A 13,841-nucleotide genomic window follows, 5' to 3' on the forward strand; every position below is an offset into this window, starting at 1 on the left:
AGGAATCCCCTAAATTAAAATTAAAGCAATGGAACATAAGAAATCCTAAAAACTATAACAACAATAAAAAAAACTTTCCTAAAATAAAAGAAAAAAAAGGAGCACTGGGTCTAACAGAGTTGAGAACCATTGACAAGAATGTTCCTGAGAATAAATCTGATCTACAATTACTGGTACAAAAATGGAAATGTTCTTTCCAAATGATTTTTTCCTAGAATTTGCATAACACAACAAATTTTTTAGGACATGAAAGCACGGAATTAATCAGAACTAAAGTTGAAAACCAGCAACAAAGAAATTTGTTTCTATATTTGCTATATAAATGGTATCAGAGAATAAGGCTTCATGAGGTCCAACAAGCACAAACAATCCTTAACACTGTAATACACTGCTCCAAAAACTCAGTTTATGCAGTAAACTTAAAAAGAAAAAAAAGCTAATATTTATTGTTTTATGTCAAGCATTGATTTAAACACTTTCATCTGTTAGTATTGGTAATAATCCTACGAAGTGGATACCATTATTATTTCCATTTTTATGACCAAATCAAGACTCACAGAGATTAAGTAACTTGCTCAAGATCAGAGCCAGAATTCAAGCTAAGATGGTAGACTGCTAGAACCACCTTCTTAATCCTAAATGATACTGCCATTCACTTGCTATATGACCTTGAGCAAGTCAAGAAACCCCTCTAAATTTCAGTTCCCACATCAGTAAAATCGAACTGCTGGGAAGATTAAATGAAATAAATTATTTACTACTACCAACAACCATCAATTACTGCACTGAATGCCTATATCACATTGCAAGAGCTCAGTAATGCTGGCTGCTGTTCTACAAATGCTCTATATTATTCTACAATGGCAGCTACTGCTGTTCTACATGTTACTCTACATACATTATTCTCCTCTATTTTACTGGTGATGCAATCCAACTAAAATTCCAGTATTAACCTTTTCCTTGCTGTATGTCTCACATCTTAAAATATTAAAATATGCAGCAATATCAAATTTACCAATCATTTACCACCTGACTCAGCAATCCTGCTTCAGTAATTTATCCCCAGATATGTCTGCAGATGTACGACATTATATATGTACAAGATTACTTAAAATATAAAAAGGAACTTTTGTTTAAAAAAAGAAGGGGGACCTTAATTTAGTAAATATTCTATTGCTTTGGAAAAAAGTACTCCACCAATTTCAATTATCCTTACCTCTAACCTTTGTGTCTGATCCTTGCCCAAAAGGTCACGAACTTCTTCATTATATATTTCCAAATAAGACACTCGAACCAAAAATCTATAAAACATCATTTTTAAAAAGTCAAAGAGTGAAATATTCATAAGAATGGTTTTAAAACATGTTTATAAAATTTATACCTATGTGCCTTTCCAGTGTTTGTACTTCTCAATATCAGAAAATAAAAGAGTTCCCTTTTACCTTGTATCACCCTCCGCTTTTGCAATATGACCAAATATGTGAGCAAATGAATTGGGAATTATTCCTCTAAGTTCAGGAATAGCTCGAACACCTTCCATGGTAAAAGTTTTGCCTGTTCCGGTTTGTCCATATGCAAAAATAGTCCCTGAAAATGATGAAGAGAATCAGTTACTTCTTAAAGTCTAATGCTACAGAACAATAGCTCTTAAAATTAATTCCTTTGACACTGTGATGTAATTTCTCCCCTGGATTCAAAATTTATTCTAGCACAAGTTTCACCTTTATTATCAACAATTACAATGCGTACTCTGTACCACAAGCACAAAGCACTGTTACAGCAGTCAATGAGAGATATCCCTAAGAATTAATAAAAAGCATCCCAAGCCCTAAATGCAAAAATCTTCCAGTATATCTAATTATGAGACATTTCTTGTCATGTGTATATAAAGTGCTTATTGTGGACATTAAACTGGAGAAGGCAGTATAAGCACAGAAAAAGAATACAGGCTCTAGAGCAGGAAGACCTGTCTCAAACCACATCTGCCACTTTTTAGCCACTGACCTTGGACAAGTTATCTACCTAGAGACTGTCTCCTCAACCGTAAAATGGGGATAAGAAAATTCGCCATTGATAGTAAGAACCAAATGAGACAATTTCCTTCAAGTGACCAACACAACACCTCATAGAAAGTATCAGTAAAATGATAGCTTTTTTCTTAATCCTAAAATAAGTGTGTTTTTAAACAATTGTTTTAAAGTAACAGCTGTAAGAAACAGAGTTAACAGAAAGATGACAATACAATTATTACAGGTAACTAAAGATAAAATCTCATCTTTCTAAATACCCAAATTCATTCATTCAACAAACATTTACCACACACCTGAGTTTGGCATTGTGCTAGGCACTAGAGACAGAGTGACAAGACAAACACAATCCCTAATCTTATGATGTGTATAATCTTGGGTTTATCATGATGATGAGTATTCAGAATGAGAAACAGGGAGTTCTAGATGGGAGTCAGGGACATCAACTAGGCACAGGAATTGTAATGGGAAAAAGGAGAGGGGGTCAGGGAGGACTTTCAAGAAGAGGTAAGGTTTAGATCTGAAATACAAGTAAGAATCAGATAGGAACAGTGTGGACAGCAAGAGGCAAGAAAAAGAATGGAAATTTTGAGGACTGAAATGAGACCAGAATGGAAGAAACAGAGATGGAAAGGGAAGATGGATGCAGGCAGAGCTAGAGAAACTGACAATGCCATAATCACACAGTATAATAAGGACGGTATTAAACTTTTCAGACCTTATCCTAAAAGCAATATGAAGCCATAGAATGATTTTTCAATCAGAGGAGTGACATCATGATCACTATGGCTATATTGTGGATGAAGAATTGGAGAAAACCAAGGGTCGATGTGGGCAAACAGAGGGCTGGAGTAGTTGGTCAGGACACAGTGTAGTAAGAGAAGATTGCCTTGGATGTGATGGCATATATGAAAACGGTTCCTCAACTATTACTACTCTATTCAGTTAACCTCAACTTTTCTCAGACTTTTTTTTTGTGAAAATAACCATAACACACTTTTCAGACTTTTCCATGAAAATAAATGAATCATACCAGAAGCCATTTTTTATACATGGGAATTAAAAAGTCTTAATTTTTTCAAACTGACTAAGTATTTCAAACTCTGCTATTAGGAATATAACACTGCACTTGAAGCGGAAAATATCATGAGCTCATAGACTGCATTTCAGAATAGACACATTAAATTATTAAATAAAAAATAAGCTTTATAAGGACATCAGCTGTCACTTACTGATCATTTGCTATGTGCTAGGTCATGTACTTTACATGCTTTTTTTTAAAGAGATGAGGTCTTGCCCTGTCACTCAGACTAGAGAGCAGTGGCACGATCATAGCTCACTGCAGCCTCAAACTCCTGGGCTCAGGAGAATCCTCCTGCCTGTAATCCACCTGTAAATAGCTGGGATTACAGGTGCACCTCCCAGCTATGTTTGCATTCTTATTTAACTTTCACCCCAATCCTAAAAGATAGGCATTATTTATTATTATTACTATTATTTAAAGATAATAAACTATGGCCAGGCGGGGTGGCTCATGCCTGTAATCCCAGAACTTTGGGAGGCCAAGGAGGGCAGATCACTTGAGGTCAGGAGTTTGAGACCAGCCTGGCCAACATGGTGAATCTCCACCTCTACTAAAAATACAAAAATTAGCTGGGTGTGGTGGCACATGCCTGTAGTCCCAGCTACTCGGGAAGGTGAAGCACAAGAATTGCTTGAACCTGGGAGGCGAAGGCTGCAGTGAGCCAAGATCGCACCATTGCACTCCAGCCAGGGTGACAGAGTGAGACTCTGTCTCAAAAAATACAATAAATAAATAAATAAATAAATATAATAAACTATATTCTGGGCTGGGTGCCGTGGCTCCTGCTATAGTCCCAGCACTTTGAGAGGCTGAGGTGGGAGAATCACCTGAGCCCAGGAGTTCAAGACCAGCTAGGCAACACCTAGGCAACACAGTGAGACCCCATCTCTATAAAAAATTTTAAAAATTAGCCAGGCATGCATAAAAAGGAACAAAATAATGGCACTGGCAGCAACCTGGATGGAACTAGATACTATTATTCTAAGAATAGTAACTCAGGAACGGAAAATCAAACATCGTATGTTCTCACTTACAAGTAGGAGCTAAGCTAGGAGGGTGCAAAGGCGTAAGAACGATACAGCGGACTTTGGGAACTCGGGAAAGAGTGGGAGGCGAGTGAGAGATAAAAGACTACACATTGGGTACAGTGTACACTGCTTGGGTGATGGGTGCACCAAAATATCAGAAATCACCACTGAAGAACTTATTCATGTAACTAAACACCACCTGTTCCCCAAAAACTTATTGAAATTAAAACTAAATTTTAAAAAAAATTAGCCAGACATGGTGGGATGCTCCTGTAGTCTCAGCTACTGGGAAGGCTGAAGCGAGAGAATCACTTGAGCCCAGGAGGCTGAGGCTGCAATGAGCCGTTATAGTGCCACTGCACCCCAGCCTGGGTGACAGGGTGAGACCTTGTCTTGAAAAAAACAAAAACAAACAAAAAACAACAACAACAAAAAAACTATATTCTGGGTCATAAAACAAGTCTTAATAAATTTAAAAAGATTCAAGGCATAAAAAATATGTTCTCTAAATTGAGATTAAATTAGAAACCAATAACGAAAAATCTCTAGAGAATTTAAAAATATTTGGAAACTAAATAACACATTTCTAAATAACCCAGGATCAAAGAATAAATCAGGAGGTAAAATAGTATTTTGAACTACATGAAAATGAAAACATAGTATGTCAAAATCTGTGGGATGACACTAAAACAGTACTCAGTGGCAATTTATAGCATTAAACTCCCATATTAGAAAGGAAAAAAGGTCTCAAACCATGGCCTCAGCTTCCATTTTAAGTAGAAAGAAAAGAGGAAATTAAGCCCAAAGTAAGTAAGAAAAAAAAATAAAGATCAGAGCAGAAATAGATGAAATAGGAAACATAAAAACAGAAAGAAAAATTAATAAAACCAAAAGCTGGTTCTCTGAGAAGATCGATAAGATAAACCTCTAGTCAGACTAATCAGGAAAAAAAGAAAAGACGTAAGTTACCAATATCAAAAATGAGAAAAGTCATACCACTACATTCAACATACTAAAAGAATAATAAGGGAATAGTATAAACAACCTTTTGCCAATGAATTTGACAACTTAGATGAAACGGACTAATTCCGTGAAAGACAAGCTACCAAACCTCACTTAAGAAAAAACTGGCCGGGCACGGTGGCTCACGCCTGTAATCCCAGCACTCCGGGAGGCCAAGGCAGGCGGATCACCTGAGGTCAGTAGTTTGAGACCAGCCTGGCCAATACGGTGAAACCCGTCCCTACTAAAAATACAAAAATGAGCCAGGCATGGTGGCGTGTGCCTGTAATCCCAGCTACCCAGGTGGCTGAGGCGAGAGAATCGCTGGAACCCAGGGAAGCAGAGGAGACAGTGAGCCGAGATCGCGCCACTGCACTCCAACCTGGGCAACAGAGCAAGACTCTGTCTCAAAAAAAAAAAAAAAAGAAAAAATAGATAACCTGGCCGGGCACGGTAGCTCATGTCTGTAATCCCAGTGCTTTGCAAGGCTGAGGTGGGAGGACTGGTTGAGTCCAGGAGTTCAAGACCAGCTTAGAAAACATAGTGAGACCCTTATCTCTACCAAAAAAAAAATTAAAATTAGCTGGGCATGGTGTGGTGGCACACACATACAGTCCCACCTACTCAGGGAGCTGAAGTGGGAGGATCGCTTGAGCCCGGGAGGTAGAGGCTAAGTGAGCCATGATCACACCACTGCACTCCAGCCTCGTCGACAGAGTGAGACCCTGTTTCAAGAAAAAAATAATAATAATAGAAAAAATTAGCCAGGCGTGGTAGCACACACCTGTAGCCTCAGCTACTGGGGAGGCTGAGGTGGGAGGATTGCTTAAGCCCAGGAAGTCGAGGCTGCAGTGAGCTGTGATTGTGCCACTGTACTCCAGCTTGGGTAACAGAGTGAGACCCTGATTTAAAGAGAAAAAGAAAAAATACATAATCTGAATAGTCTTATGTCTATTAAAGAAATTGAATCAATAGTTGAAAACCTTCCCACAAAGAAAACTTCAAGCCCAGATGGCTTCACTGATGAATTCTACCAAACATTTAAGAAATAATACCAATTCTAGACAAATTCTTCTAGAAAACTGAAAAGAAGGGGATACTTTCTAACCCATTCTATGAAACTAGCATTATCACAATACCCAAACCAGAAAAACGCATTAGAAGAAAACAATATACTTACATCCCTCATGAACATGGATGCCAGAATTTTTTTAATTTAGCAAATAAATCTAACAATATATGAACAGAATAATGCATCATGACCAAGTGGCAAAGCTAGTTTCACATTCAAAAATCAATCAATGTAATTGACCATATTAACAAAACTTTAAAAAAAGATTATTTCAATAGGTGCAGAAAAAAATTATATTTGACAAAATCCAATATACAATCCAAAAACTCTCAGCGAACTAAGAATAGAAGGGAACTTCCTCAAACCTACAAAGGATATCTGTTAAAATTTACAGACATCATCATACTGGTGAAAGAATGAATGCATTTTCCCTAAGATCAGGAACAAGACCAAAATGTCCACTCTCACCACTTCTAATTTACTGGAGGTTCTAGCCTCCAGGTGCTATCAGGTAACAAAAATAAATTAAAGGAGATTGGAAAGGACAAAGTAAAAACTGTCTTTACTTGCAAACAACATTTTTTTTTTTTTTGAGACACAGTCTTGCCCTGTCACCCAATGGCACGATCTTGGTTCACTGCAACCTCCGCCTCCAGGGTTCAGGCGATTCTCCTGCCCCAGCCTCCTGAGTAGCTGGGATTACAGGCACGTGCCACCATGCCTGGCTAATTTTTTTATTTTTAGTAGAGACAGGGTTTCACCATGTTGGTCAGGCTAGTCTCAAACTCCCGACCTCGTGATCTGCCTGCCTCGGCCTCCAATGTGCTGGGATTACAGGCGTGAGCCACTGTGCCTGGCCAACATATTCTTACAAGTAGAAAATCCTACAAAATTTACAAAAAACCCAAAACATAAAAAAACTACTAGAATTAATAAGTTTAGCAAAGTTTCAGGATACAAGGTCAATATACAAAAATCAACTGTGGGTACTAAGAGGGCAGTCATCAAAAAGACAGTAACAAGTACTGGCAAAGATGTGAAGAAATCAGAAACCTCACACATTGCTGATGGGAATATAAAATGGTGTAGCTACTGTAGAAAAGTTCGGCAGCTCCTCAAAACATTAAACAAAGTTACCATGTGACCTAGTAATTCCACTCTTAGGTATATACCCAAGAGAAACTAAACATATGTTCACACAAAAATCTGTAAAAGAATGTTCAAAGTAACATTATCTGTAATAGCTAAAAAGTAGAAACAACAAATGTTCACCAACTAATAAATGGATAAACAAAATATGATATATCTATACCATATTATTCAGACATAAAAAATAATGAATTGCTGGCCTGGTGCAGTGGCTCACGCCTGTAATCTCAGCACTTTGGGAGGCCGAGGTGGGTGGATCACAAGATCAGGAGTTCAAAACCAGCCCGGCCAATATGGTGAAACCCCGTCTCTACTAAAAATACAAAAATTAGCCAGGTGCAGTGGCTCATGCCTGTAATCCCAGCACTTTCGGAGGCCGCGACAGGCGGATCACAAGGTCAGGAGATCAAGACCATCCTGGCTAACACGATGAAACCCCGTCTCTAATAAAAACACAAAAAATTAGCTGGGTGTGTTGGCGGGCGCCTGTAGTCCCAGCTACTCGGGAGGCTGAGGCAGGAGAATGGTGTGAACCCAGGAGGCGGAGCTTGCAGTGAGCCAAGATCGCGCCACTGCACTCCAGCCTGGGCAACAGAGCGAAACTCAGTCTCAAAAAAAAAAAAAAAAAAAATTAGCTGGGCATGGTGGTGGGCACCTGTAGTCCCAGCTACTCAGGAGGCTGAGGCAGGAGAATCGCTTGAACCCAGGAGGCGGAAGTTGCAGTGAGCCAAGATCACGCCACTGCAATCCAGCCTGGGCGACAGAGCGAGACTCCGTCTCCAAAAAAAAAAAAAAAAAAAGTAATGAATTGCTGATATATGTTTATATGTTACAATAGGGATGAAGCTTGAAAACACTGTAAGTGAAAGAAGTTATTCACAAAAGGCCACATAGCATATAATTCCATTTATAGAAAATGTCCAGAATAGGCAAACTCATAGAATAGATATAGACAGTAAATTAGTAGTTGCTGGGTTGGGGGAAGGGAGGTGGTAATGGATTGGGAGTGACTGACTGCTAATGGATACAGGGTTTCTTTTTGGAGTGATAGAAATGTTCTGGAAACAGACAGCGGTGACAGCTGTACAACATTGTAAATGTACCTATGAACTATAAAGTGTAAAATGGTTAAAATCATAAATTTGATATTTGAATTTTATCACAAAAGCTACCTAATCAATTTCATCTCTATATATTAGTAACACACAATCCAAAATTGAAATTATGAAAGCAATCCTATTCACAATAGCATCAAAAAAATACTTAGGAATAAATTAATCAAAACAAGTGCAATACTTGTACACTAAAAGCTACAAAATACAGATGAGAGAAATTAAGATATAAATAAATGGAGAGAAGCTGGACATGGTAGCTGACGTGGGAAATCCCAGGGCTTTGAAAGGCCTCAGTAGGACATTGCTTGAGCCTAGGAGTTCGAGACCTGACTGAGCAACACAGCAAGACCCAGTCTTTACAAAAACAAAAAAATGAGCCAGGTGTGGTGGTGCACAGCTGTAGTTCTCATTACTCAGGAGGCAGAAGTGAGAGGATAGCTTCAGCCCAGGTTCAAGGCTGCAGTAAGCTATGACTGCACCACTGCACTCCAGCCTGGGCAACAGAGCAAGACCCTGTCCATAATTAATTAATGTTTCAACGTTTTAAATGAAGAGAAGTATCATGTTCATGGACTGAAGACTCAATATTGTCAGAATGACAATTCAACACAATCCCTGTGAAAATCCTAGCAGGATAAACTTCAAAAACATTATTTGATGTGAAAGAAAACAGATAAAAAAAGGTGACATATTATATGACATCATTTATATGACATTTCAAGAAAAGGCAAAATTATAGTGACAGAAAGCAGATCAATAGTTGCTTGGGGGTGGGTCTGCAAATGGGCATAAAGGAAATTTTGGGGATGACAAGGGTGTTCTAAAGCTGGATTGTGATGATGGTTTCACAACTGTATACATTTACTACACTCATCAAACTGCACAGCTGCAATATGTGAATTTATGGCACATTAATTATGCCTCAATAAGGGAGTTTTTTAAAAAGTAAAGATTCACTTACCATTGTAGCCTTCAAGTACAGAATCAATAATAGGTCTTGCAGTTAAGTTATAAACATCAAGTTGTTTACTCTCTGGTCCAAAAACAGTATCAAAAGTAAATGTCTTTGGAGGTTCATTGGAAGAATCAGTCTTATGTACAGTGATAGTTCCCCTCATCTCATCCACACTGACAGCCTGTTTGTAGCACATTGATTTCTCTCTCTCATTGAGGGGCCGGCACCGAACAACAACCTTCACATTATCGCAGCTTTCTGGCTTCTCTGATTTATTGATCTGTTGGAGATAATATTTATAAATAATGAAAAGAACATTAATTTTTACCCTCAACAGATTAAATTTATAAATTTTAAAAGGCTACTTTTCCAACTCAGTGCCTTGCACACATTAAACACTTCACAGGTATTTGTTAAATGCAATTAAAGATCTTACATATAGGTGAAAAGTTTATTAAAAGATACAAAAAGGAAAATCGTTTCTTTTAAAATGTAAAAGGGAGAGAAGAGCTAGTTCACATTTGTGGCAAAGGCTGTACAAGCAGAAACTGAACCAGTATATTACAGATTGTCTTTTTGCACAAAAGTCTCTGACCCAGCGTTTCCTGCCTGTAGGAAAACACATGTGAACATGGTTAACAACTTTAACTCAAGAAAATAGTAGGTCCTTTGTTTCCCCTGAAACTTTAGTTTTATTTCCTATCACGCATCTGTAAAATGGTTTTTATCATGTAATATATCCATATATGGCTTATCTTCTCTACAGAAGACAATAATAAGATAAAGACAGAAATGAAAGCCTAATGGCAAAGAAAAATGCCTTAGTATTACCTAACCTTATAAGCATTTGTATATGTAAAGTTTCCATTTCTGAATTTTTTTTTTCTTATTTATGAGGCACAGTCTCACCCTGTCACCCAGGCTGGAGTGCAGTGGCGTGATCTCGGCTCACTGCAACCTCTGCCTCCCAGGCTCAAGCGATTCTGCTGCCTCAGCCTCCCCAGCAGCTGGGATTACAGGCGTCCATCACCATGCCCAGCTAATTTTTGTATTTTTAGTAGAGACGGAATTTCATCATGTTGGCCAGGCTGGTCTCGAACTCCTGACCGCAAGTGATCCACCCACCTCGGCCTCCCAAAGTGCTGAGATTACGGGCATGTGCCACCGCACCCCGTCATTTCTGAAATTTTATGATTAAGAAAATATAATGAAACACAATCCTATTATTGAAGTGAAAAGGACAGTTTAGTTGAACAGATACTTGTTAAATTCCTACTGTTTCAGATTCTCTTCTAAGCATTGAAGAGAAACAAATATGAGTCATTGTCATTGACTCTGACATTGTCACTGACAAGTAACAGATTATATCAGTACAATACACTTCTATCTATCTCTCATCCTATTCATCTCATCTATTCATCACCCTAGTATAAATCACCATCATCTCGGCCCTGGATTACTGCCTCCTAACTATACTCCTGAATCTAATCAGATTGCCCTACTGCCTATTCTCCAAATAGCAGTCAGTGTCAACACACATCTAATCATGTCACTCTCCTACTTAAAAATTCTTCAGTGGTTTCCCATAGATCTCAGAACAAAAACCAGAATCCTTAAGGTGGTCTGTAAGGTCTGGCTTCCACCCATGTCTGCTTCACTGGGCTTATTTCACAAGATATTCTGCCTGGCTCATCCATGCCACAGCCACACTGAGCTGCTTGGCCTTTTCTTGTCACCATGCTCCTCACCACTGGCCTTTCCATGTGCTGTTCCTTCTACCTAGAACCATCTTCAATCCCCTCTTCACTTAACATCTACTTATCCTTCAGAACTCAACAGCCACTTCACCTGGGAAGACTTCCTGACTAGGTCAAATACTCTTACAGGCTCAGAGAGCACCCTGCTCTCCCCTTCCTGGACACAAATTTTACTTTTGCTTGTTCCTTATTTGATTAATGTCTTTATGTCTACACCAGAGGTTGCAAACAGGTAGTCAAGAGGCTGAATTCAGCCCACAAATTTCTTTTGTTTGGTTCACAGTATTTAAAGAGCTTTTGAATTAGTTGCTAAAATTGAGAAATTTCACAAAAATAATTTCTAAAGTCTCTTCTTGGGAGGAAAAAAAAATGACCTGTTATCATCTGCAGACCATCATTCTTACATGGCAATACATTCCAATTCACCAGAATCTACTTCTCTCTATTGTAGGATACCCACCCACTTCATTATTAAGGTTTTGTGTCTTACGTCTGTAAATATGTATGATTTTCACCTCTGCCCAAGAAGGCAAGCCTCTCTCTTTCCAAGTTCAAGAACCTGACTGGTTTTGCTCAATGTTGTATCTTCAGGGCCTAGCATGTGGTTGGTGCCCAATATTTACTGAATTAAAACTTGAAAGCAGTGAACAGAACAAATATAGAGCATTTAATCTTAAATGTCAAGCACTGTCCTTCTAGTCTCCTGTGTATTATTTCACGCGGATAACAACCCCATAAGGTAAAGTTTACATGGGAACTAAGGACCCAGACAGGTTAAATAATTATCCGAGGCCTCACAACCACTAAATAAGCGGCCATGGCTCAATTTTCCTCCATGACCCCTAATAAGGGGTCTTAGAAGGCCCCATTATTAAGTTCACGATAACAATCTGTGAAATCCTGGAAGATAAACATAACACCGCCACACACACAAAGACACCTACGGGTTTCATTCTGCATCATAAGCTAAAGCGCCACAAGAGCAATGACAGCTCAAGGCTAGGAGACTCGGAGTATGGGGCCTGGAATAGGGGCAGGCAGCCTTCGCTCCGCTGCCTCCCTGCGCTTGCTCCGAGGCGCAAAGGCCTCACCAGGTGTGCAGCATCCAAAGAGCCCCTCCGTGGCCACCCCCAGACGCCCCGCTCAGCAGGAAGGGCTGCGAGCCAGAGCGCATCCTCCAGCACAGCGCCTTTTTGATAAGCGGCGCAGGCCCCACGGGATGCAGCAGCGACGAGGGCGGCAGGGCCTGACCCCAGGTCCCTGTCGAGGCCGGCCGGACCCCCGCGGCCCCGGGGCTGACCAGCCAGGCTCTCCAACCACCTCCACCGCACGACCGAGCCTGCCCCGCCCCACCCAGGCCGCCTGCCTGCTCCGCGCCTCCATGGCAACGGCCGCGCCCCCGGGCCAGGCCGCTAGGATGAGAAGAAACCCCAGAAGCGAAGCGACTCTCCTCACCGGCATCTTGGCCCCCTCCCGTGCCCGGCGGACGTCCCCGCCCGGGGTGCAGCCCAGCGACACCGGGTGCGCAGAAAGGATGGCCAGAGACTACCGAAACACCTCGTTGGCGCTCTCGAGACTGCGGCTTCTCGGGCGAGAGCGCCCAGTGCGCAGCCGCATTCCGAGCTCGCCCCGCCCCAAGCCCAGTCTCAGGCTCTCTCGGCCCTTGAATTACGCCTGCGCGGAGGCTTTCCGAGTCCATCTCCTAGGACGCCAGACTGAGGCCGCGCGTGCGCAATGCTGCCATTCTGCTGCGCTAGAAATGTGGCACGCACTGAGGCGGAGATAACCTGGCAGCCCGGGGTTGGGAGGAGGAGCTGCTCTTAGGCCCGTCTTCTGGCCCTTGCAATACCCGGAATATTAAAATCAGTAATAGCAATTGTACATTTTGTCTCATCCGAAGAATTGAAGACCTTACCTACCTGACCTCGCTTGATTGCTAACTTCCTCATGACCTGTCTTACCATTAGAAAGTGAGCTCTTAAGGAGATTGTTAGTATTCTCACATGTATCTCCAGAGCCCACACAGAGCCTGGCACAGAGTGGGATTTTTATACGTGTTGGTCAAAGAACCAGTGATCCGTCCACCCTCTTTCTAGTCCACTTGAATGTGTAATGGGCATTTCAAGTTAATCATGTCCAGAATTGAAATCTTGATCCCCCATCAATCGCCCCACTACCCACTCCACCCCCATCAAAAAATTTAAAAGGGCTCTCTCTCATCCCTCTCAGACTTTCTTCATCTCAATATGTGGGAGCTTAATTCCGACAACTGCTCAGGTCAAAATTGCAGTCTCTTTCATACACAATATTCTATCTTTAAATATAGCCTGTTGTATCTATCTTTGTAGTGGAACCAGAATTTGGCCACTTCTACCACCACCATCGTCTCTCACGTGCATTACTACAATCGCTCAGAACTGGTTTCCTTGATTGTGTCCTTGTCCCTTTTCAGTGTGCTGGACAGGAGCCAGAGTGCTGGTGCTAAAACATGAATCAGATCTTCTCTTTTCTCTGCTCAAAACCCTCCATTGATTTCCCATCTTACAAAGCTAAAGTCACAAGCCCTACAATCCTCCCTCTTGCTTCTTCTGCACCAGCCCCACCTGGCCTCCTTGCTTCATCCAACATTCCCGTCGTGCTTACATCTTAGCA

The 13,841-nt window shown here is 40.7% G+C and overlaps 1 protein-coding gene across 7 annotated transcripts in view; it reads right to left on the reverse strand.

The window, feature by feature from the left end:
• The window catches only part of KIF3A (kinesin family member 3A), a 48,565-nt gene extending 35,677 nt beyond the window's left edge, over window positions 1-12,888 (reverse strand). For 6 of the 7 annotated variants that reach the window (XM_054684038.1, XM_009449492.4, XM_009449493.5 and 3 more), the window contains exons 1-4: window positions 12,645-12,888; window positions 9,439-9,712; window positions 1,443-1,587; window positions 1,217-1,301 (exon numbers count right to left, since the gene is read on the reverse strand). In XM_054684038.1, coding sequence (XP_054540013.1) covers window positions 1,217-1,301; window positions 1,443-1,587; window positions 9,439-9,712; window positions 12,645-12,650 — 510 coding nt within the window. In that variant the 5' untranslated portion in view covers window positions 12,651-12,888. The remainder of the gene's footprint in view (window positions 1-1,216; window positions 1,302-1,442; window positions 1,588-9,438; window positions 9,713-12,644) is intronic. The other variant, NM_001246521.1, reaches the window with a different exon arrangement.
• Window positions 12,889-13,841: the final 953 nt, after the last annotated feature.

This window comes from Pan troglodytes, chromosome 4 (assembly GCF_028858775.2).
Source record: "Pan troglodytes isolate AG18354 chromosome 4, NHGRI_mPanTro3-v2.0_pri, whole genome shotgun sequence".
Classification (NCBI taxonomy): Eukaryota; Metazoa; Chordata; class Mammalia; order Primates; family Hominidae; genus Pan; species Pan troglodytes.